The sequence below is a fragment of the Nannospalax galili genome, unplaced genomic scaffold, assembly GCF_000622305.1.
Source record: "Nannospalax galili isolate Female #2095 unplaced genomic scaffold, S.galili_v1.0 scaffold429, whole genome shotgun sequence".
In the NCBI taxonomy this organism is placed as follows: Eukaryota; Metazoa; Chordata; class Mammalia; order Rodentia; family Spalacidae; genus Nannospalax; species Nannospalax galili.
In genome coordinates, this window is record NW_008360330.1 from 4,973,218 (window position 1) to 4,999,875 (window position 26,658).

The window sequence follows — 26,658 nt, forward strand, 5'->3', positions numbered from 1 at the left end:
GGGGGGGGTGGAAGGGTGAATGTGGCTTAGGGAGTCCCAGCGCGGAGAGCTGCGCTATGGACTTACCCCAAGAGGCCTGAGGATAGTAGTGCAGTCTAGGAGAGTTAGCTGGTGGTGCAGGCCCAGGGAAGCAGAGCGAGGTGAGGGCAGGGCCAGGACTAGAAGTGGTGCTCCTGGAGCCCAAGAAAGGGACTGGGTTGCTCTGTGTGAGAAGGGTCAGGAAGCCGTATTGGTTCCCCAGGTGTCTGGGGCCCCAACACTAGGAATGGCGCAGGGCTCAAACTAGGAGTATAGAAAGGCGAGGCGGGGGGGATGGAAGGGTGAATGTGGCTTAGGGAGTCCCGGTGCTGAGAGCTGCTCTATCGACTTACCCCAAGAGGTCTGAGGATAGTAGTGCAGGCTAGGAGAGTTCGCAAAATTTTTTATTAGTATTATATGTATGGTGTGTGTGCGTGTGTGTGCATGCATGCGCACACGCATGCACTCACGCATGCCACAGTGCACGTGTTTTGTTTGGTTTGGTTTGGTTTGATTGTTTTCATGGTCAAGGTTCCAATTGGCCTTTTTTGGTGTCTGCAGCCTTCACATCTTCCTCCCTGGGCATGGGTAATCGGTGATGATACATCTTCTTAGAGGAGTCACATTTTCCTGAGTGCCACCATGGCCACCATCTTGGCTCTTCAGTGTTTTCTTTTTTCTTGCTAAGTCCTTTCTTGCCTGTGCAGGCCGATCCTCTTCCTTGGGGATGGTCACCTGAGTGATGATGACTGGCTGACCAGGGGTAAGTGGCTCAGTGGCCGCCTTCAGGCCCAGCCCCTGGCAACAGGCATGCATGGGTCAAGGCATGGTGGAATGCTCACAGCTGACTCCTGAGCATACCTGTTGCGTGGCCCCCTGCAACCTGAGAGAGGTGATGAGGTGGTGCCCCAGCTCTTTGTGGCTGCCTGCACAGGGCCTGCATAGCCAGCAATGGCAGATCTTAAAGTTGTTCTTAATGAACAAAAGAAAAATACTAAAACATGAGAGCAGCAAAGAGATAAAGGATGTTAAATCAAAATGGCGTGACCCTCCAAGAATATATTTGTACTCTAAATGCATAATTTTATGGAATAATGGGATGAATCTTGCCATGATTATGGTAAGACTGAAAAGCCTAATTTTCACTTCCTGTGTATCACTGAATATCAGGAACAGATGAAAAACTTCTACCATAGTCTCTGGCTAAAAGGCATCCTTTAGTTATACCAAAAAGATGAAAGCAGAATCTTACTTATCCATGAACAGACTACTGTGTGTCCTTAAACTTTCCTTTATCTGTATTCCTAAAACAATTATAATTTTGTGCATATATGTATTATGTATGTTGAACACTTACTAAAGTTTATTTACTTAGGGATGTTTGTTTGTTTGTTTGTTTGTTTGTTTAATTTGAGACAGGGTCACCCTGTAGCCCCAGTCAGACTGGAATTTTATATATATATATATGAATGAATGAGGCTGGACTGGATCTCACAGACATCTACCTGCCTCTGCCTCTTGATGAGTGCTGGGTTAAAAATGCCCAGAAAATTTAGTAATGGGGTAACATGAGACCCTCTTTTTAAGTTTGACTTCTTAGAACTTTACCAGACTTTCACAGCGACTAGCAAAGAAAAATCCTCTTCTATTTCTGGCAGAGAAGGAGGATGGACCATTTTGAAATATGACAAAGTATTTTGTCCTTGACAAGGTCTTCCCTCAGAAGAAGCTATTTAACCAGAGCTTAACTGGCCTAGAAGGAGAAGGAAATACCTGACTTTCATCCTCTTTAGCTATCTTGTCCCACCTAAGTCAGGAAAGTGACCTGAGTGTGTACTAAGAAATGTAGGGAGTTTTCAGTCCAGGAACAAACTCACAAAAAGCGTTAGACCTAGTCATAAAATTATGGAATGCTCCTTCCCTTCCACCATACCACGTAACCAAAGAACTACTTACCACAGTCCCTTTCACCTAGTACATTATGTCTTGCTATTAAAAAAAAATCGTATACTAAAAGGCAGAAAATATCGTTTAAAGAGACAGAAAATATCAGAACCAATTTCATGGAATTACCAAATCAAGAATTTAAACAATTATGATTAATATGCTAAGAACTCTTATGGCTAAAATAGCATGTAAAAACAGATGGGCAATATAAGCAGAGAGGTGGGAATTCTAAAAGAACCAAAAAGAAATATTAGAAATTTAAAATTATAACAAAAGTGCCTTTTATGAACCTATTAGTAGAGCAGACACAGCTGAGGAAATAATCTCCAAACTTGAAGACTTGTTAGTAGAAACTGATAAAAGTGAACAAGAGGAAATACTAGAAAAGAAAACAAAATGAAACAGAAGAGACTAGGACAGAGCTGAAGGAAGCATAAATGCACATTGCTTATTGACAGAAGACAATCAAAAACATCTGCATACTGTATATGATTCCAACTACATGGCATTCCAGAAAAAGTAAAACTATAGAATAGTAAAAAGATCAGAAAGTGCCAGAAATGGAAAGCTTAAGATGGTAAAGGATGGAAAGGAAGATTTGGGGGGCAGTGAAATTGTCTGAACAGTACTATGAGGTGCATATATATCATTCTACATTTGTCCAAAACCATAAAATGCATAATACCAGTTGTGAACCCTAAGGAAAACTATGGCACTGGAGTGATGATGTCAAAGAAGATTCATTAGTTATAGCAAATGTCTCACTGGCATGTAAGATGTTGATAAGGGGAATGGCTGTGCATGTGTAGGGGCAGAAATTATATTAAGGAATCTTTGTACTATCCACAAGACTTTTAGTAAACCTAAAACTGAAAAAGAAAAAGGTTTTTTGTTTGTTTTCTTCCTTTTTTTCTTCTTCTTCTTTTTTTTTTTTTTTTTTTTTTTTTTTTTTTTTTTTTTTTGCTTGTAGAGAACTGGTATAATTTCTTCCCCAGATATTTGGTAGGATTCACTACTCAGAGCATACACATCTGGTACTTTATGTACAAGGATTAATTATTGATTCAGTTACTTTTTTTCTTTTCAAGATCAAGTCTTGCTTGTTGCCCAGGCTGTCCTCCAGTTTCTGGGCTCAGACAGTCCCCCTGCCCAGTGCCCTAAGTAGCTAGGACTACAAGCATGTACCAGGAAACCTAACTTCTGTTGCTTGAGTAGATTTAGATCTGTTCAGGTTGACTGTTTCTTCTCTGAGTGTGGCAGATTATGCCTTTCAAGAAATTTCATCTAGGCTACTAAATCTTTGGATGTTGTCCTTTGCTGTCATTTTAATGTTGGTGGAATCTATAGTAATAGACCCTCTTTCATTTCTGATACTAGTAACTTGCATACTCTTTTTTTTCTTACTGTATATATAAGATTAACTAATTTTATTGATCATTTCAAAGAACTAATTTTGAGTCCAGTGATTCTTCTCTTGATTGCATGATTTCAGTTTCCTTGATTTCAGTCTCTTTTTTTTTTTTGTCTTGTGCTTACTTTGTATTTAATTTGCTATTATTTAGTTTCCAGATGTAGATTATTACATTATTGATTTTAGATCTTTCTTTTTACTATATGTATTTAATGCTATAAATTCCCCCCTCTAACTTTTACTGCACCCCACAAATTTAGATGTGACACTTTCATTGTCATGTAGTTCAAAGTTTTAATGTCTTATTTCTTCTGTATGTTCTTTAGAACTGTATTGTTGGGCTGACAAGATGGCTCAGCAGGTGTAAAGGTGCTTGCTGCCAAACCAGAGGACCTGAGTTCAATCCCTAGGACCCATATGGTGGATGGGTGGATGGATGGATGGATGGATGGATGGATGGATGGATGGATGGTATATTGTTTCATCTCAACATATTTTTCAATCATCTTTTACTTAGTTCTAGTTTGAATCATAGTGCTCTGAAAACATAAATTATATAATTTCTATTCTTTTAAATTTGTTAAGCTATGTTTCAGGGTCTAGAATATGTTTGTTCTATCCATGAATGTTCCATAAGACCTGGTGTTGTAGAATGAAATAGTCTATAGATGTCAGTTATATTCAGTTTGTTGAATTTAACTATGATCTCTCTGATTTTCTGTCTGCTAGATCTGTCCAAATCTGTTAAGTCTCCAACTGTATTGATACACTCATCTATTCTTCTAGCAAGTTTATCTGGATTTGCCTCATGTTTTCACGTTACTGTTGTTAGGTACATTGTAAAGATGATTATCTTTTTGAAAAATTGACTTATCATTATGTAATTACCTTCTAGATCCTTGGTAACATCTTTTTGTTGTTTTGATAACTGCTTTCTCTAAAATTAATATAGCTACTTCTGTTTGGTGTTAGCAAGTCATATCTTTTCAGTCCTTTTACCTTCAATCTGTATTATGTTTGTATTTAATGTGCACTTTTAAATAACATATGGCTGGGTCTTGTTGCCTTCTAATTGATATATTTACACTATTAATATTAAAGCGATTTTTGAGGTTAGTTACTGTCAACCATATTCATTACCGTTTTCTATTTGTTTCCATTGTTCTGTATCCTTATTTTTGTCTGTTTTTGTACCTTTACTAGTTTTAAATAGGCATTTTATTAGATTTCTCCTTTTTCTCCTTTTGTAGCATGTCTGTTACACTTCTTTTACATTTTTTTTTTTTTTTTGGTAATGACTAGTTACAAGAACTCTAAGTTCACTTTTAAGCAACACTGCTTGTTTTACTTACACTTAAGCATATATGATACATAGAGGAATACAGAGGGATACATAACTAAATATACAGTTGCTATTATTACTTGGAAAAAAATTTATCTCTAAGATCAATTAAATTCCAGCCACAGTAGCCCATGTCTATAATCCTAGCACTTTGGGAGGCTGAGACAGAACGACTATGAAGATAAAACTAGCCTGGGATACATGGGAAGGTTAAAGCCACCCTAAGCCACATAGTGAGACCCTGTCATGAAGATCCAAAGACCTCATATGTAGGTTGGTGGTAGATCACTTTCCTATTATACACAGGCTTTGCGTTTACTCACAACAGTGCAAAAGAAAAAAAATCCATTAGGACTAAGAAAAATAAGAGGTTTTACTTTTCTTTCAATCGCTCCATCTTCAGTGTTCTTTATGTTAGTACAAGTTCTTATCTATATTATTTTCTTTCTGTGTAAGTAACTTCCTTTAGCATTTCTTACCCAGCAGCTCGGTTGACTCCAGATTCTCTTAATTTTTGTCTGAGAAAATCTTGACTTCTTGTTTCTTCACTTTAGAAAAGCAGTTTTTCAGGTTGTAGAATTCTAGGTTAATGGAGGTTTTTTTTTTTTTTTTATCTCACCTGTTTAAATATGTTACTCCACTCTTGTTTCCATGGTTTCCGAGAGGATGTAGTTCTTTTCTTTTCAGATTTAAACTTGTTTATTATACTGGGCTATATAAGGGCATTTTCATGCAAGTATTTATGAACTTTGAGTAGAGAATGATTCTTATTATTTTTCCTCTGTCCTTTAGATAATTTACCTCTCTAGCCCTTCTGGCATCTTTCAGGATTTCTTCTTTATCTTTGATTTTCCATGGTTTAAAATATGCCTACGTGTAGTTTTATTCTTGTCTTTATTTTGTTTTGGGCATTTCTGCTGCCTGATGTTCTCAGTGGATCTTGCTTTAGTGTCTGACATTAATTTGGGAAAATTCTAGTCATTATTTCATAGATTTTGTCTGTTCCTTTTTCTCTCTTGGTGTTCCCGTTGTGTGTATGTTACACCTCTTGAGCTTGTTCCACAGTCCTTAGGTATTGTTTTGTTTCTGTCAGTCCTTGTTCTATTTGAAGTTCAGTTTCAGAATTTTTACTGGTCTTTGTCCTCAGAGATTCATTCATCAGCCATGTTCAGTCTACTAATAAGTCTGTGTATAAATTCATACATAGTATCTAAATCCTGTATTAAATTACAAGCTTTTATATAGCAGAGTTTGTGTTTTTTATCTTTATTTTCTTTATATTCTGACGTGATTCTATACAAGGAATAAACATAAAATTCATTAAATAACAGTGTCAAGTATTGTCAAACAAATGCCATAAGTTTAAGTACCAGATGAATAAGTGTCTACTAGAACCACTTAACTATTTTTATTAGAAACATGTTAATATGTGGTCACCTCCTTGTCCTGGATCTCAGCCAGCCTGAAAATCCTGCTAGAATTCTGTCATTAAGTCTCACTTGCTGACATTTATGAGCAAATGAAGTGACCCATTCTGATGAGGCATAGACAGTAGTAAATAAGCCTTTGCCTTGAGAATTAATGACAGTAATTTGCCATAATGATGCTAGTACTATATAGGAGATCAGGAAAATGACTATTCAAAGAAATATAGACCTTTTAAAAATAACTTTTTTCTCTCTTTCCTCAAATCTGTATGTATCTTTTAATCAGCTGAAGTTAAAAAAACAGATTAAAAAATTATGTCTGTGGTGTTTTCTGGATTTTGCACTATTTCTTGTTTGTTTTTATTTATTTAGTTGGTTATTGGTGCTTGAACCCAGCACTTCACAGATACTAAGCTACTGAATTACATTCTGAGCGTTACCTACACTTATCTTTTGGAACAGCAAGAACAACAGATTATAACATAAGAATTTTTCTTCAGTCATTAAATAATTATATCTCTAATTCAGATATTATCTTCATTTTTCTCTAATGAATGGAGTTATTCCAAATATTATAAAAATACTCAGCTTATTTAAGGGTACAACACTAACTCATCTGCAAAAGCAGAAACACCAAAATAATATTAGATCTCTTGTCAGCAACCCTAAATGCCAAGAAATATGAAATATTTCAAGCCCTAACCTGCTAACTAGGATCACTGTATCCAGCAAAGCAGTATTTTTTTAATTAAAGCAAAAATAAGGAGATTTCAAGAACAACACAAACTAAGTTCATGATCACTAAGCCAGCACTGCAGAAGAAAGGGAATAGTATACACACACAAGGTAGAAAAGCAGTCTCGATCATGAGAGTACAGGAAAAAGTTTTCATTAGAGGAATTGATGAGCAAAGAAGAGTTAGGAAGGAATCCATCATTAGTTTGTCAACCTGACACAAAACTAGAGATACATAGGAAGAATGAACTTCAACTGAGGAATTTTTTTATTGGTAATTAATGCAGGAGGGCCCAGCTCACTGTGGGTGGTGCCATCCCTTGGGAAGTGGGCCTAGACTATATAAGAACAGTAGCTGAGCAAGACAAGGGGAAACAAGCCAGTAAGCATTATTCTTCTATAGTCTCTGCTTCTGAGTTCCTGCCATGACTTCCCTGTGATGGACTGTCACTTTGAAGAATAAGATGAAATAAACCTTTCCCTCTCAGGTTGGTCTTGGTGAGATGTTTCACCACAGCAGTAGAAAGTAAGTAGGACAGAAGTTGTCCAAGAAAATAAACCATCAAAATTTCAAATACTAATAAGGGAGAAAGTAAAGAACATACATTAACCCAGCCAATATTACAGGAATTAGTAAACATCTCTCCATAACTTTAAATGGAAATGGCCTCAAGTCACCAATAAAGAGACAGAGACTGGCTGAGAGATTTAAAAATTAAATTCAGCTATCTGTTTTCTCCAAGAAATATGCCTTACTGATTTAAAAAAAAAAGAAAAGAAAAGAAAAGAAAAACACCCACAGACTGAGAGTCAAAGGATGGAAAACAATCCATTAGGTGAATAACAACCAAAACCAAGTTAGTATCACTATTCTAGAATATGATAAAGTAGACTTCAAACCAGAATTAGTCAGAAGACATAAAGAAGTGGGTAAGGGGCTGGAGAGATGGCTCAGCAGTTAAGAGCCTGCTCTTACAGAGGACCCAGTTTCAAATCCCACCACCCACATGGTGGCTAACAGCCATCTGCAACTCTGGTTCCAGGGGAATGTGACACTCTCTTCTGACCTCCATGGGCATTGCACAATACAGGTGCACTTACATGCAGGCAATACACTCATACACATAAAATAAAAGTATTAAAATGTTTTTTAAAAAGAAGTGGGTAAAGGAATATCTCTGAAAAAGAAACAGAAAGGGAGCTCTCTGGGAGAAAGAAGAGAACTAAGGGAGACAAGGAGTACAGGGGAAAACAGTGAGGAAGGGGAATGATTGAGAGTGAGGTATAATGACACATATATAACAATGCCAGAATGAAAACCATTACTTTGTATGTTAACCTGAGAAATTAATTCAAAGAAATACTCTGCTTAGTGAAGCACTATGGTATACTAGGCTGCTGCCCACCATTTCTAGTTCTCTATGTATGTGGCAAGATTGTATACCTTCCCATTGAAGTTAGGGATGCTCATGTGATTTGGTTTGTTTGGGGGGACTTTTGGTTTGGTTTGGCTTGATTTTGTCCAGTGAAATAAGGCCAGAAGTGATATGAAGCTTATGAAGTCATGTGTCTCTTAAATAAATATAGGGATTCATTTTAAGCAAGTGCTCTACCACTGAGCTGTGTCTCCAGCCCTTCAGATGACGGTACATTCTGAAAAGATGTCATTAGACAATTTCATCCTTGTGCAGTGTATATATACAATGTGTCCTTACACAAACTTATGCCATATGATATACCCAATTGGTCTGAGACTTCAAACTTGTCCAACTTGTTTCTGTACAGAATTCCTTAGGCAGTTGTAACACAAATGGTGAATGTTTGTGTATCTAAACAATAGACAAGCAATTTTTCAATTCCGTTATCTTTTTGTGCCACTGATACTTATATTTGTAGTTTGTTGACTGAAATGTTATACAGCACCTGACTATACATAATTTGTTATATTACCTTTATCCTGCTGTAGCAACTGTAAAACACAGAAATGGAGTTTTCTCTTAGCTTATGTTCCTGAATAAGAACAGCACAGAGCAGGGCTCAACCCTCTCAGTTGGCCTCCTGGTGGACATACAGCATGTGTTGTACTACTAGGATTGCGGGGTTACTAGATACCCTAACTTAGCCTAACTTAACCTGGCTAGCACAGTATTCACTTCAAAGTAGTAGGCTCGGTTACTAAGCAATAGAAAATATTTAGTGTATTGACATTGGACAGTTTCTTTTTCTTGTGGAAATGTTTAAAATGTATAGCTTGTATAAAATGATAAACATTTAAAATGATTAATTTTTCATGTATCAAAATAATTTTCTTCAAACTACCCTTTCTCTCCTCCTAAGTCATTCCATCTACCAAAAATAGAATTGTAGGTGTATTTTAAGTAGTGGCTATCACCATTCCTTCTTGCATTTATTCAAAAATGTTTTTGTTGTGTGAAGGATCATGAGGAACTCTAGTTTGGAAGTGGCAGGAGGCCAGCAGCCACCAACAAATATATAGCACTTTGTAATTATTTTAATTTGTTTGAGAATGTCATACATGAATATATGTATTTTAATCAAATCTGCCCCTATTCCCTGCCCTCCTACCCCTCCCATATCCCATTTCCCCTCCCAACTTCATGGGCTCGTTTTTTAAACCAGTGAGTCCACTTAATGCTGCCAGAATGTGAATGGGTATAGGGGCCATCCCCTGGAGCATGGGCACATGATCGGGGGCACATCTCTGAAGAAAACTGACAGTCTCCCTCCCCTAGCAGCCATCAGTTGTCAGTAGCTCCTTGGCTAGAGGTGGGACTTTGTGCACCCCTCCCCCACTCATGCTAGAATTTCAGCTGGCTTGATCTTGATCTATACAGTCCCAGCTGCTAGGAATTCATATATACACTTTTTTCTTTAATGTCTCAGTACTTTAATGATATCATAGATGATCTGTATTTCTTGTAGGATACTGTATCTGCATTTAAATTACAAATAACAGCTTCCAAAGTGATATAGACCAAAGTTTAATATTTTTGAGACCAACAGTACATTTCCATGTGCTACTTAGTTAACTTCTTTTTTTTCCCTCTCTATCACTATCTTCAGTTCCTTCAATACACCAAATACTTCCCACTTCAAGGCCTTTGCACATGCTGTTCTGTTTGCCTACTTCCCTTTAGTTTAGGAAATCTTCAGGTGCCATATCTATTGGAATTTCTGATACCATTATCAGAGAAAGCACTGTGTCCCTATGTTTTATTGCTGTGTTTTAAAATCTGTTTGTCAATTTATCAGTTTTTTTCTATCAGAACTAATATAAAAACTATTGGTAGTATCAACAAGTTTAATTATCCCAGCTTTTCACAGTAGGAAAAAAACTGTCATCATATTCCAATATGGTTCTAAATAACTTTTATTTTTTTAATTTAAATTTAAAGTCAGATTCTGTTTTAGCATAAATCTTATAAATCAAAATGGTTTCTTCAAATTGATTGTAGAAAGCTAAGGTTCCCTAGTAGTTCTTTCTCCCACCTCTGCTTTTCATTCTAGGGATTCTTCAGCAAGCGCCTGAAAGGTTCCATCAAGAGGACGAAAAGCCAGTCGAAACTTGACAGAAATACAAGCTTCCGGCTTCCATCCCTTCGTACTGCAGAAGACAGGTAGGAAGTGACTTGTTTAAAACTAAGACAACAGTATTAGAGTGGATTTGGGTAAGGCTTTGGTCTTTCTATAACTTTGCATCAGTGACAGAAAGATCAAGTACAAAATGTTGGCTCAGCATTCAACCAGTTAAAGCCCCCAAAATATCAGAGTTTAGAGCTACATAAGTAATTTATATGCTGTTTCTGTAAAGTCAAGTTCTAGTGGTCAGAGATAAATTATTTTTCCTAAACTGACTCTAACGGATAGCGGTTATGATCACTAAAAAAGAACTAAGTGCTGTACTGGATGCATATGATTGTCTTATTTAGTCTTTATAATAACCCCATATAATAAATGATAGATTTGTTAGGCAGAAATTTTTCATTTTTATTTTAAAGATAAAGGAATTATCTCTCAAACCTAGTTGATGTGAGACTACTGTTTTAGTAGCTCTCCTTGTCTAGAGATCAGATAAAATTATTATCCAAATTTAGAAGTCTGTCTAATTTGCAGTGTAATTGTCTGATTAATTGTATTTTTATACTTTAAGGGGGGTTGTAATTTTTAACTAAATTTATTTTAACTGATCCCTAAAATGTTAAAATTTTTCATTTTAAGGAGTACCATGTGATGTTTTGATACATGTATACAATGTGCCATTTTTTAAAATTTCTGTGTGTGTATACATGATGTATGGGTGTGTGGTGGGGAAGTACATATATGTAGAAGCCAGTGAGAGGCATCAGATGCCTTTGTGTGTCCTTTGCCTTTATTCCTTGAGACAGGGTCTCTCATGGAACCAGAAGCTCATCTTTCCAAGGAGCTTCCAGGATCTGCCTGTCTGCCAACAATGCTGGCATTACTGGTGTAGGCTGCCATGCCTTTTATGTGGGTGCTAGAAATTTAAACTCATAGTAAAATCTTTCAAAGTTTATTCTCCTAGATTTTTTAAGCATGTGGTACATTGTAGTTACCCTACTGTACAGAGTATTACTCCCAAACTTCTTTTTTTTAAAGATGTATGTGTGTGTGTGTGTGTGTGTGTGTGTGTGTGTGTGAATGTGCTCATGAGCTGGAGTTACAGGCATTTGTGACCTGCCTGATGTGAGTGCTAAGAACCCAACTCAGGTCCTTTGCAAGAGCAATAGGTAGTATTAACATCCAAACTTCTTGCTCCTAACTGTAACTTAGTATGCATTGATTGCCATTTGCCTATTTCTTGCCTCACCGTATTCTCACCAGCTTCTAGTAACTACCATGATACTCTCAACTTACATAAGGTCAACTCTTTCTATGACCAAGTGATACCCAATTCTGTATATACACATTGTTCCCCTGTTCATTAGTGGATGAACACTTAGGTTGCTCCATTTGCTAGCTGTTGTGAATAATGTAGCTATGAACATGGACGTGCAGATACCCCTTCAACTTACCGTGTCATTTCTCTTTATATAAACCCAGGAGTGGGATTGCTGGGTCATATGGTAGTTCTGTTTTTAATGTTTTAAAGAAACATCTATAATTTTCCACAATGGCTGTCTTAACTTACCTCCCCTTCCCCAAGCACTGTGCAGGAGTTCCCTTTTGCCTATATTCCAGCCAGCACTTACCTCTAGTCTTTTTGATAATAACCATTCTGAGCAAAGTAAAGTGGTAGCTCACTATGGTTTGATTTACCTTTATAATCAGTGATGTTCAGACCTTCCTTTTTTTCTTATACCTTTATTCATATGTCTTCTTTTGAAAAGATGTCTGTCTGCTCTATTGTCCATTTTCATTCAGGTTGTTTGATTTTCCAGGAGTTTTTGGAGCTCCTTATATATCAACCTTGTCAGATGAATAGTCTACAAGTATTTTTCCCTATTTTGTACATTGTTGCTAGTACTTTGTTCATTGTTTCCAATGATGTGTAGAAGCTTTTTAATTTGATTTAATCCCAACTTTCTACTCTTATGTCATGTGGTTTTGGAATCCTTTAAAAAAATACTTGCCAATTCTAATGTTCTGAAACATTTCCCATATATTTTCTTCTAGTAGTTTCATATTATGTGATAGTTAATACTGTCAATTTGACAGGATCTAGAATCACCTCTGGGCATGAGGGATTTTCTAGACTGGGTTAACTGGAGTGGAAAGACCAACCCTAAATATGGGTAGCATCATCTTTTGGCCTGTAGTTTTGGACTGAAGAAAGAAGAACAAGCGAACTGAACATTCATCTCACTCTGCTTCCTGACTGTGGACACAATGTGACCAGCTGCCTCACTCTCATATTGCCATGCCTTTAACACCATAATGACTGTACCCTCAAAAGTATAAGCCAAAATAAGTCCTTCCTTCCTTAAGTTACTTTTGTCACATATTTTGTCACAGTGATAAGAAAAGTAACTAACACATAGTATTGTGTCTTGCATTTAAGTCTTTACTCCATTTTTTAGTTGATTTTTGTAGCTGGTCAGATATAGAGATCTAATTCCATTCTTCTGCATGTCAATACAATTTCCGCAACACCATTTACTGGAGACTCTTTTTTCCAGTGCCTGTTCTTGGCACCTTTGTCAAAAAAATCAGTTGTCTGTGTATGCATCTATTTATTTCTAAGCTCTCTGTTCTGCTTACCTGAATCTTTTTTATGCCAATAACATGCTGTTTTGATTGCTATAGCTGTGTAATATTTTGAAGTCTGGTAGTATAATGTCTTCTGTTCTTTTGGTTGAAAATGGCTTTGGCTATTACATATTTTAGAATTGAGGTGTGTGTTTGTTTCTACTTCCATGAAGCATGTCATTGGTATTTTAAGAGGGATTACATTGAATTAGTGACTTTTCCTGAGGAGACTGAAGAAAAAGTCTGTTCACCCAAACAAGGAATTGACAACAGACAAAGAGACAATTCTACCCAAGTCTAAGTTGGTAAACCAATGAGATTAATTGGGGTTACTTACTGGAGTGTGAGTGAGAAGGTTGCTTACAGAAACATGAAAAACTTGCAGGCAGTTGTTAGCCATTTACATACATCTAGATATTCTGTCCACCCTGCAATCCATTCTGTTAGTGAGGCTTTCCATGGAGCTTTTCATTTGGCTACTGAATTTTTCATTTCTAGTATTTTAGTTTGCTTTTTCTCCACTTTTATATCCTTTATATCCTGTATTAACTTCCTTTCTCATTCAGCTGTTAGTTTGTGTTCTCTTGGAGAACACAAGGGTTTATGTCCTCTTTGATTTCTTTGAGCATACTTATACTTTTTAAAACTTTTTCTGAAATTTTGTCTTACTTTCATGGAAGGCCATTACTGTGGTATTAGCCATTTTTGGAGGAGTCAATATTGCCTTCATTTTTTGTGTGTTTCTTGTGTTTTTGCATGTGTTCTTGAGAATCTATGGTTACGTCATTGGTTGACATTTTTTATATCACTCTATCATTTTTTATATCACTCCAGTGGAGGTGTTCACAAGGGGCTAGGTTGTAGTAAAGTTGATATTGCTTTCCTCTACTAGACTGGTGTTTGGGCACCAGGCTCAATCTCCAGTACTCCCCTGATAATAGGATACTGTCTATAAAAACAGTCACTGTCAAAGAGTAGGCCCACTATGAAAGCACAGTAATAATAAAATAAAAGGTCATCACTTAAGTGCCGGTCATGTCACTTAGGAGGTAATAGTACTGTGTGCACCAATACATCAGTTTCTGTGGGTGATAGAGAAAATGTGGAGGAGGAAAATGTACACATAAGAGGGAATGGTACACACAGGGAAGAGGGATGAGGCAAGTTGGGCTGGAGAGCTTAAAAATTCAGTCAGAAAACATAAAATAACCCCAACTCTCAGGAGGCTGAGAAACAGATTCTTCAAACTAGACCAACCTATATTTGAGAAACCTATGAAAGGAAAATTTATAAAGGAAAGAATGAGAGAATGGGGAGAAGACCACATACAAAGGGCACAAGAACAAAGCAGGACAGAACTGGCCTGCTAAATCAACATTGAGTATAAATAAAGGAAGAATAAATGGGAAGTGGAGAGAGCTAGAAGAAGGTATAGAGTATGAATGTACTTGGGCTTTTTGCTGGTTTCTGTCCTGAATCTCTTCGAGTTCCTTCCTGTCACATCCCTGGACATTCCTTTATAAGGTTTGATCACAGATGGTAATCACACCTGTGGGTGGCCTTCAGGCATCTGGTTCTTAACTCCTGGTCTTCCTTTGAGCTCTTGAGTTACAAGTGCTGGTCTTGGTCAATGGACAGTCCTTTACAGGTCCAATCGCAGATGCCTGTCAAACCTCTGGGTAGTCCTTCAGGAGTCCCAGTGCAAAGACTTTACCCCACAGCAATGCTTTGAGGGGCTAGGTCACAGATGCTGATGATGCTAATGATGCTGATCGTGTCTTTATTGGTAGGGTTATGAATGTTGGCTCCAGCCCTGTGCCATCCTCAGTGTCAGTGTACTGCTTGCAACCTGAGTGTTACTTTACTCTGCAGGTCTGGCTCTGAGTAGGGTTCCTACCTCACTGAATGCTGCATGTGGTTGTGATTCAAAGTTTCTTCCTCATGGTCTATAGATGTTCTTCTAGCCAGGTATCAGCATATGGACCATGATACTTTCTATGAGTTTTCTGAGAGTGCAATTCACAGAGGGTCTTGGCCCAGCAAGCTGCTCACTCAGTGGAGTTTCTTTGAGAAATGGTGTTCTGGTGCTGCTCTGGAGTGCTGGGAAGAGAAAATTTTGCAGGTGTCTCTCCTTGCTCTATTGGTGCTGCTGCATACCTTTTGTATGAGTTCTTCCTCTTTTTTTCTTCTTATTAAAATGTCTAGTACTGAAAGTACAGTGCAGATTTTCTGAGCCTCTCTTAAGTTATAACTCCCACTGTCTACTATTGGCATTCTCTCTCACTGGGAACAGGGAGGAAGTTTCCCAAACTGAGTCAGTCCCTCCAGGATAAACTGGACTTTCTCTTCTGTTCTTGTAAGGTTCCCTATTTCCCTTGCTATTAGAGCTGGAGCTATTTGGGTGTCACCTACCTTTTCTACTAGCTCTTGTCCAACTTTCCCGTTCATTCCCTCAAGATTCTAGCAGTCGATGCCTCTGTCATTCACCATCTTCCTTTTCCCTTCTTTCTACTTTAATATTTATTTTTTTATTTTTAATTATGTGTATACGGGGAGGCATAGTCACATGAGTATGGGTGGCAGAGATGTCAGGTGCCTCAGGAGCTGGAATTACGGGCAGTTGTGAGCTGTCTGATGTGGTTGCTGGGAACTGAACACAGGTCCTCTGGAAGAACAAGCACTCTTAACCATCCCCCTAGTCTTCTGTTTTTTAATTTCATGTGTCTGAGTGTTTTGCCTACATGTATGTATTTGCACCATGTGCATACAATGCCTGAGAAGGCCAGAAGAGGGTGTCAGATCTCCTGAAACTGGAGTTATAAACATTTGTGAACCACCATGTGGGTTCTGGAAACTGAACACAGGGACAGCAAGTATTCTTGACCACTGAGCCATCTCTCTCACCCTCTTTCTACTTTTTTTTGATGTGGGCATTGACTTAAAAAATTCTCCTTAGTATTACTTTTGCTCTATCACAGTAGGTTTTGGTAATTATATCCTCATTTTAGTTTGTACCTATTTGTTTTAAGAGAACTTTTTTTTTTTGGTCAGGTTCTCATTATGTAGCTCTGGCTGGCGTGGAACTCCTGGAGATCTGCCTCCCAGTTGTTGGAATTAAAAGCGTGTGCCACCGTACCCAGCAAGATAACTTCTTAAAACATTTTTCTTTTTATATTTTCCATAGTTTCTTACTCTTTTTAAAACACTGTTATTTTTATTTGGGGGGCAGCGTACCACAGCACACATGTGAAGGTCGGAGGACAGCTTGTGAGAGTCAGTTCTTTCTTTCCTTTGTAGATCCCAGGAATTGAGCTCAGGTCATCAAGCTTGGCAGCAGGTACCTTTATCTGCTGAGCCATCTTGCTGGCCCAGTTTCTTATACTTCTATAATTTTAATAATCCTAGGAATTCAGGGCATTTTATAAAGAAATCTCAATAAAACAGAATGCCTTTTTTTTTTTTTTAAGACTATTGATGGTTAAAACCTGGGATAAAATGCAGCATTTAAAACACTCCTTGTTCAATATCAAGTTTCATATGGAGACTTGAGAGACAAGGAAATATTTCTATAGGTACTTCACTTTTTAACCTTACACAAAATATAATCGAATTTCAAATGAAGTGCTGTCTGTTACTCTGCTTTGTTTGAAGTAAACCATGGGAGATTTTGGATTTGATTACCAAGAGATTTTATTCTCCTAGAGTCTCTAAAATTGATATTATATAGTTGTTAAATTTCTAACTTTTAAGTGACCTAAATTCATTACCTATGATTTGAATGCTGTTATACCTAAATTGGTAGTAGTTTCATCAAATATAGCACAATAAAAAGGCACTGGTAAATCTCAAATGTTAGATAACCTTTTTTATTTTTCAAATCTATTTGAGTTACAAAGGTATCCAATACAAAAAATATATAAACATTGTTCTTTTGTATTCACTAGAGTTTTAATTTACTGTAATTTTAAACAGGCACTCTTGCCTTCAACCTCTGAAGATGCAATTAACAGAACAAAAGAAAAAAAATATTATTGAATTGAGGTCTTTAAATTAGTGGCCTTAAGTTGCGACCAAAGATTTTCTAAATACTTGTAATTTTTTTGCTAATGTCAAGTCATTTCTTCTAAAATAGTATCTAGTATGTAAATATAAATACCAAAACTTTTAATTTTATGAGTATGAATGTATTACCTGCATGTGTGTACGTGCACCCATGTCCTGCAATGCCCACGGAGGTCAGAAGAGGTTATCAGAGTCCCTGGAACTGGAGTTATGAGCAGTTGTTAGGCACCATGTGGGTGCTGGGATTCCAACCAGGGTCTTCTATGAGAACAGCCAGTGCTCTTAACTGCTGAGCCATTCCTCCAGCTCAGCAAAACATTTTTTAATTTTTATATCCAATCTACTAAAACCCTAGTTAAACCTAATAGGCCTGCCTGTTCTTTCAGAGTTATAGAAGGGAAATATATGTATCTTTGTCACTTAAGAGGTATGATATTAGTTTTATCTGTCAAGTTGACACAACCTAGAATCATCTGGAAGAGATTCTTAATAAGGAATTATCTGCATTAGGTTGGCCTGTGGGCATGTCTGTAGGGGATTGTCTAATTTAATTATATTAATCAATCTAATTTAATTATATTAATCAATAGCTCACTGCAGATAGCACCATTCCCTTTGTTCAGGATTCCTGAACTGTGTCAGAGTAGCAAGATTGAACTGAGTGCAAGGAAGCAAGCATATATGTGTTCATTTCTCTGTGCTCTTGACTGGGGATATGTTGTTACTAGTTCACTCAGATGTCTGTCGTCTCAACTCCCTCACATGATGGATTCAAACCTGGAATTGTGAGCTAAAATAAATCCTCTAAGTTTTTTTGCTCGGTTGTTTTTTGGGGGGAGGGAGTATTTTATCAAAGCATCAGAACTGAAACTAGGATGGGGGGCGGCCAGGAGAGAAAGTCTTAATGAATGAAGTCACACATTCTGAGAACTCACTGATAAAAGACAATTTCTTCACTGTGCAGACTTGGATTCTTACACAAACCTAAATGATAGAGCCTACTTCATACTTACACTGTGTGGTATAACCTGTTGCTCATGAACTGCAAAAGCACGGAACTGTACTAAATACTGTAACTAGAATTTGTGTACCTAAACATCCACACATAGGTAGACAACAGTGAAAATACAGTATAAAAGATAAAGCTATACCTATGTAGGGCCTAACTATGAACAGAGTTTGCAGGACTAGAAATTGCCTTAAATGAGTCAGTCAGTGAGTGAATGTCAAAAGCATTACTGTGCACTATCGTGGCTTTCATAAACACTATTAACTTAAACTACACTAAATTCATAACATTTTCTTCAATAATAACTATAAGTATATGGCTGACAAAAACAATTCTTTACATCACTATTATGTGAGGGTTTTTTTTCTATTTTTTTAAAACTTTTTTATTAAAAGCTAAGTCACACAAAAAAACTAAGACATGCTGGGTGTGATGGCACATATCTTTAAACCCAGCATTCGAGAAGCAGCGGCAGGTGGATCTCTATGAGATCAAGGTCTACATAGTGAGTTCCATGCCAGCTTGGGCTACATGGAGACCCTGTCTCAAAAACAAAACAAACAAACAAATAAACAACCCCCCTCCCGAAAACTAAGGCACAACAGAGACATTAGCTTAGGGCTACTCAGGGTCAAGATGATCTCTGCCTTCAACCTCCACCATCTTGTTCCCTCAGAAAATCCTCAGGGGCAGTAGCATGAATGGACCTGTTAGATATTTTCTTCTGTGACTTGCCTATTTCCTTTTCCCGTTTTCCTGTCAAGTTATTTGCCCTTTTTCTGATGATTTCAAGTAGCACCTTTAATTGCTAGAGACAGTAGCCCACTTTTATGTATGTTGCTACTTTTTCTCTCAGTCTTTTTCTTGTGTTTTAAAATCACATCTTCAATTGACATGAAAGTTTTAGAATATTTTCTTTCTGTTTATTAGCCCCTTTTTGTATCTTACCAAATTGAATTTGACCATAACACTGAACTCAAGAGGCCAGGGCTCTCTTTCTCATTAAGTTGCTCTTTATTATGTTGTGAAAATCACTTTATTTCTCTCTTCTTCAAGAGGAGACTAAACGTATCCAGAAGCTAATGAGGTGTTACACTTTCTGCTGCTGTGATGAAATACCATGACCAAAAGCAACTTATAGAAGAGTTTATTTGGGCTTATGGTTCCAGATTGGCAGTACATAATGATAGGTGAGGCATGGCAGCAGGTGACTGGAGAGGAAGATGAGAGATCACATCTTCAACCAGAAACACTAAAGAGAAAGAGCAAACTGGAAGTAGGGTAAGGCTATAAACTCTCAAAGCCTGCCCTGCAGAGACATATTTCCTCCAGCAAGGACACACTTCATAAAAGTTCCATAACCTCCCCAAACAGCACCACCAATTAAAGACCAGTTGTGCCTATCATGAGGTATTTTAACTACAGCCTTGATCAATAGGTCTGCCTCACCAGTGATCTGTAAGTTATAAACCCTGTTTTGAGATCTTAGTAAAATTTACTATCAGTGATGCTTTGGGGGACAATTTATAATAACTCTTAAACTCAGATTGTCCTTTGATGTGGCATAGTACATGAACATCTACATCATTTTAATAGTTGCATTCTTGTATGAATGTTTAAGCAAAATTTTGCCAAATAACATTTCTAAAATTAATTTTTTTAATTTGATTGTTACTACTTATTATTGTTAGGGTGTATATGTGTGTCACTACATGCCTGTGGAGACCAGAGGACAATTTTATGACATCAGTTCTCTCCTTCCATCCTCATATGGGTTCTGGAGATCAAACTCAGGTCCCCAGGCTTGCCTGGAAGTGCCTTTGTCAATAAGTCTTCTCTCCAGCCTCCAAATTTCTTTATATTCAATCTAGATGCCATGTGCTCCAAGGGAATACAAAGAACCAAAGGTACCTCAAAGGGACAAGTAAATAAGGGGTAAAGGTCACAGAAGAAATGGTATAAGCAAAGGTAAGATGACTTTTTGTTAGGTGGATGAATAACATTCTTGGAGGGCAGTGGCCTTGAGTTAAGTCTGAGAGAACAGCTACAGTTTGAATATAGAAATGAATATAAGGAAAGGGATTTTGTTGGAATGGAGAAAGCAAAAGTAAGAGAACAGAAAATTATGCAACTTGAGAAGAAATACTGAATACTTCATATTTTGAAAAGAAGAGGGCAAGAAGGAAAAGTAAACATTCAGTTTTTAAGGTTATACATTAAAAACTCTGCCTTTTGTCTTAAAAATTACACAAACAGAAGAAATATGAATACTAATAAAGAAAAAAATCTGAGTTCTAAATAACAAGACTAGTGATGATCAGATGCAGTTGCTGTGTGGAAGGAAATTCTCAACTCATATCTTACAATACAAATCAGCTTCTGACTAACAGATATTTAAAATAATAATCACTCAAACAAGGTGAATTGTTCACCTTCTCACATAAAAGACATCTGAAGGTAGGCAGTCTAATCCAAGTCTGCCATCTTTATGATCTTCAAGGAGCTAGACACAAGATAAGTGTTGTAGCTCTAGCTCTGAGAGACCCTTATAAGAATGTTTCCTGCCAGCAGCTAAGTTATCTCCCTCTAACACCTGCCTATGATTCATTGCAAACTTTTTTTGCAAGGTAGGCTGGAAACTTTTTCTTATTATTTTATATGTATGAGTGTATCGCTTGTATGTACGTAAGTGCACCCATGTCATGCAATGCCAGTGAAGGTCAGAAGAAGGTGTCGAATCCCCTGGAACTGGAATTATGAATGGTTGTTAGCCGCCATGTGAATTCTGGGAAGTGAACCTGGCTCCTGTGCAAGAGTATCCAGTACTCTTAACCACTGAGCCATCTCCCCACCCATCCTGGAAACTTTTATCTGGGTACACAATGGCCCCCAATAATCCAAGAATTTGTTCTTAGGGTTAGAGGACAGGATAGATCGAGAAATAGGCTGCTAGGTAGCATTACATATTCCCAGAATTCTGGAAAACTTCAGATAGAACCCTGCTCTAGAAGGCTAGCATTCAGATTACACTTAGCATATAGATTAGGGAAACTAAAATACCCCAAAAAAGATTTATAGTGGTGACATTTGTATTTCTCTGTTAAAGTCCCAGCTAGTAAGTACATGCTAAGATAGATCCAAAAGAGACAAAAGTACATATTCACACAAATACATGGTCATAAATTTTCACATCGACATCAACAGAACCCCAAAGTGAACATGAGCTAAGTGTTCTTCAACAGGTTGATATACAAACATAATATATCCCAGCCAGAAAAAGGACTGGAATACTGGTTACATGCTGTAATGTGTATGAATATGTTCAACCTTGAAAACATGATAATTGAAAGAAGTTAGTCATGGACCCAACTATAGGCACAGCCGGTGGTTGAATGCTGCCTAGCATATATGAGACACTTGATATGATCCTCAGCACTGCAGGGGGGCGGGGGAAGCTAGTCACAAAAAGAAAGAGTACATGGAAACACTCGCTTTCACAATAGCCTTCAAAAAAAAAAAAATCTCAGAATAAACCTGACCAAAGATATTAAAGATCTCTACAATGAACATTTTAAATATTTAAAAAAAGAGATTGAGGAAGACATCAGAAGATGGAAGGACCTTCCATGCTCACTGATTGGAAGAATTAATATTGTGAAAATGACCATCTTACCAAAAGCCATTTATAGAGTCAATGCAATGTCAATCAAAATCCCCTGACATTCTTCACAGAATTGGAAAAACCATCCTAAGATTCATATGGACGCACAAAAGACCTCGGATAGCCAAAGCAACCCTGAGTACTAAGAGCAATGCTGGGGGGATTACTGTACCAGATTTTAAACTGTATTACAGAGCTATAGCCATAAAAACAACATGGCACTGGCACAAAAATAGACCACTAGATCAATAGAACAACATTGAAGACCCAAATATGAGTACATGCAATTTCAGCCACCTGATATTTGACAAAGGGGCCAAGGACATTAGCTGGAGGAAAGACAGCACGGTGCTAGCAAAACTGGATCTCCACCTGTAGAAGAAGGAAACTAAACCCCTATCTTTCACTTTGCACAAAATTCAACTCCAAATGGATCAAAGACCTCAATGTAAAGCCTGAAACTTTGAAACTGTTAGAAGAAAACATTGGCAATTACCTACAAGATATAGGGGTAGGAAAGGATTTTCTAAACTGGACATCAACTGCCCAGGAAGCAAGGTGGAGAATCGACAAATGGGACCTCATTAAACTAAAAAGCTTCTGTAGATTAAAAGAAGCAACCAAGGAAGTGAAGAGAAAACCCACAGAGTGAGAGAAAATCCTCACCAGAAACACATCTGACAGAGGTTTAACATCCAGAATATATAACAAGCTCAAAAAACAAAGAATCAAGAAAGGAAGTAACCCAATTAAAAGATGGGCTAAGGAGCTGAACAGAGAGTTCTCAAAAGAAAAAATAAAAATGGCTAAGAAGTATCTTTAAAAAGTGTTCAGCATCATGTGGTGGTGCACACCTTTAATCCCAGCACTCGGGAGGCAGAGGCAGGTGGATCTCTGTGAGTTCAAGGCCAGCCTGGTCTACATAGTGAGTCCCAGATCAGCTGGGGCTACAGGGAGACCCTGTCTCAAAAAGACCAAAAAAAAAAAAAAAAAAAAAAGCAAAAGCAAAACAAAAAAAAAGTGTTCAGCATCATTAGTAATTAGGGAAATCCAAATTAAAACCACTTTAAGATTTCACCTTACCCCAGTCAGACTAAGATCAAGAGAACAAATGATACCAAATGTTAGAGAGATGAGGGGAAAGGGGAACATTCATCCACTGCTGCTGGGACTGCAAACTGGTTCAACGCCTATGGAAAGCAGTGTGGAGAACTCTTAAAAAACTAAAAATGAACCTACCATTTGACTCCACAGTTATACCACTCCTTGACATATACCCAAAGAACTCATCCTATTGCAGAGACACTTATACCTCCATGTTTGTTGCTGCTCTTTTCACAGTAGCTAAGAGATGGAAGCACCTAAGTGTCCCTCACCTGACAAGTGGATGATGAAAATATGGCTCATTTATATGATGGAGTAGTAAAGAAAGCAGTAAAGAAAGATGAAATCATGAAATTTGCAGGTAAATTGATGGAACTAGAAACTGTTATACTAAATGAAGTGACACAGACTCAGAAAAAAAAAAAAAAATCGACATATGTTCTCCCGTATATGTGGATCCTAGAACCAAATCCTGATAAGTATGTATCCAGACATAACTACAGGAACCAAGATAATGGAAAGGAAACAGGGAGGTAAAGGAAAAGAAAGAACCTGAAAGAGAAGAACAGTAGGAAACAGGCATTAATAAGAAAAATATAGCTATAAAAATTCAGTTATTTTAATGTGAGGGAGGAAGGAGGGCTATACAAGGAACCTTGGGGATAAAGGGAAAAAAGGAGCTCAAGAGAGGTAGGACCATAGGAGAAGGGTATTATTAAGGGAGAAATGGGAAAAATGGGGGCACTTTAAATGGGGGAAACCATGGTGGAAATGTTAGACAATGAGAGGGATAAATAATGCCTAGTTTAAAAAAAAAAAAAACAGAGGGAACCATATTAGTCCAACAACCTATTGACAAATTATACATATAACTAGCTCAAGGAACAAAATATATGTCTAATCAAGGTTTATCTGAGAACGTTTGGTTTTTACCCAAGCTTTATCTATGTAGCTCATGGTAATTAAAAGTACCAGACTGGTAGAACTAACCTTCTTGGATGTTTAACAGCCATACTTTGAGGCCTATGCTAATCTGGTCAGAGAGACTTGAAGGACAGGCTTTGCTCCTTGCCCTCCAAGGTCGACTAAGTTCCAGGGGACTCTGGAGCATCTCTCAAAATGTCCTGTAACTGTGGTAAGTCACCTGTCCTCTTGGATCAAGGAGGCCATGGAGACCCCACCAGATGGACAGTCTACAAAGAGAAGGGTCAGCACAGAAGAAACATTTCTTCCATGCTTCCAAGTGAAGCCAGCCATGGTTGAGCAGGACCTTTGACTTATCTTCACATAGGCTGAACTGGTAAAAGAAAGGAGCCAGAGGCTCCTCCCAAGCCTATGTGACCCCTGAGGAACAGATCCTCAAATGACCTTAAGAGAAAAAGTAAATTGGTTTATTTGGATCAACTATATGGTCCTAAACAGCCAAAAGGCAAGTATAACCAAAGATTAAAGTGATCAGTATAATTCTGTAAGAGTCCATGTATATAGCTAAAGGCTACATAACAAGAAACAATGCCAGACAGGAGATACCTTACTTTGAGTTGTTGACCAGGGTGGCCCAAGAGACTCCCAGACAGTAACCCAGCATAGAACTGGGAAAATGAAGAGCAGACCCCAATCTTACCTAAAGGAATGTTGGTAACTCATCGATGCTAGATGAAGAAGAGCTGATCTTCCTAAAACAAGGAACTCTAGATAGGCTGACTAGATTCAGCGGATGGACTGGCACTGGGGAATGGCTGGGGACACTGATAACACAGTGGACAGTAACAGGGATGACAGAGTATATGGGCTCCAGTGGGAGGGGGCAGCTATGGGAGGGTGCTATTTGGGATTCAGGAATAAAGATAAATAAGATTGGAATGTTCTGTATGAAATACAAAAAAAATTCAATAAAAAAGCCAAATATTGTGTTTCCATTTGTAGAATATGAGAACATCAATACTAGGCCAATCTGTACAGACAGATCAAGAGTTGTCAGAGTCTGAAGATGTGGGGTAAAGGAAGCCAGTGAAAGAGAAATAACTTCAAATGGCTTCTGTTTACAGTGATGAAAATATTTTAAGCTTGGATTGTGGTAATGATTGCATAATGCTGAATATACTGAATAGATGAATTTTGTGATATGTGACCATCTCAATAAAGCTTTTAGAAAGAAAAGAAAAACAGCTGGCCAGGAAGCACTCTACAATGAAGCTCATTAGTCTGTGAGTCCATTCCTGCAACACAAAAGTTTCCATTGAGCTTTTTAGTGCTTTACTCTTAAACAGATAGCCAAATTGCTTATAGATTCTTAAGAAATACCCCAACATAAAAGTAAGCAAAAACAACTTCACAAGTAAAGAAATACTTTTCAAAAGGTTAGATGATTATGCATCTATAAAACAAAAAGGTAACAGAAGAAAAAAAAATAAAGAACAGCTTAAAAACTAGTATGAAAGCTGAAGTAAAGTCATTTTCCCAGAAAGTGTTGGCAAGATGGCTCAGCAGATAAGGGTGCTTGCTGCTAAGTCTGACAACCTGAGTTCAGTCCCTAAAATTCACAGGGTGGAGAGAACTTTCACCCATAAGTTGGCCTCTGACCTCCACCAAGCCATGCCCCCCCACATACATAAAACAAATATTTTAAAATTTTAAAGAAGGTAAAAGAATCATCCTACACAATTACTGAAAAAGGAACAAAGACTTTGGGGAGGAAATTGTCAAAGGAATAGTACAAGAAAATGCCCCCAAACAAGAACACATAAATGTTTCAAGTACACTAACCAGTAAAAGACCCCTAGCTGGGCATGGTGGCTTAGGTCTTTAATCCCAGCACTAGGGAGGCAGAGGTAGGAAAATGGGATGGTGTTGGAATTTTGGGTATAATTATTGAAAGCTAGGAGTCAGTGGGGAAATATCTTTAAAATTCTAAGATGAGATGACTTTCAACTCAATATTCTATACCCAGGGAAGTTCTTGAATGTCATACTAAGGAGTTTAGATTCTAGCCTATTAGCAATAGAACCTTTAAACACTTTTCAGGAAATAAATGGCCTAATCTGAACTGTGCTATGGATAGACTAATCCAGCAATATGGAGTATGGCATTTCAAGTAATTTAGTTTGTAGAGATGAAGTTTTGGAGACACGTTTAATAATATACTGAAGGCTCTAAGGAGTGTATTGGCAATGAGGAGGCAGAGACAAGATATGGAGAACACTTCAGTGACAGAATCAGCAGAATGTCACAAAGTGATTGTTTCAGAGCCATATAATCAAATTTTAAAAAGCAAAATCATTTCCTAGAATCAATATTGGCTGCATTTTTACATTAAACCTACACTGTGTGAGAGGTATGGGAACACAAAAAGACTGAGAGCTCTGCTTTTTCTTCAAAAGCACTTAAAAGTAGAGAATGGGGTTTTTTTTTGTTGTTTTTTTTTTTTTAAGCGACATACTACATTGTCAGATTCCAGGTGCCTGTTGCCAACCTTATTTTCAGGTTTGGGCAGGAGAGACAGAGGGAGCGAAAAGGAGGTAAGAATCCCTGGCACTATCTTAGCCTTCTATTATGCTCTCTAAGCTTAGCAGATGTTTACAGCTGGCTTCTTTGAGGAATCCTTTAGGGATTTTTCATCCCTGAGGAGCCTTTCACCTATAGTGTCATTATCTGTGGCAGATGCCTTTCTGTTTACTTGCCAGTCCATTCTAGGAAGGAATTGGGGGGGGGGGG

At 37.6% G+C, this 26,658-nt stretch overlaps 1 protein-coding gene across 5 annotated transcripts in view; it reads left to right on the top strand.

The window, feature by feature from the left end:
• The window catches only part of Rasal2 (RAS protein activator like 2), a 384,331-nt gene that overhangs the window by 310,531 nt on the left and 47,142 nt on the right, over positions 1–26,658 (top strand). For all 5 annotated transcript variants that reach the window (XM_017796364.2, XM_008826125.3, XM_017796365.2 and 2 more), the window contains exon 5: positions 10,409–10,518. In XM_017796364.2, coding sequence (XP_017651853.1) covers positions 10,409–10,518 — 110 coding nt within the window. The remainder of the gene's footprint in view (positions 1–10,408; positions 10,519–26,658) is intronic.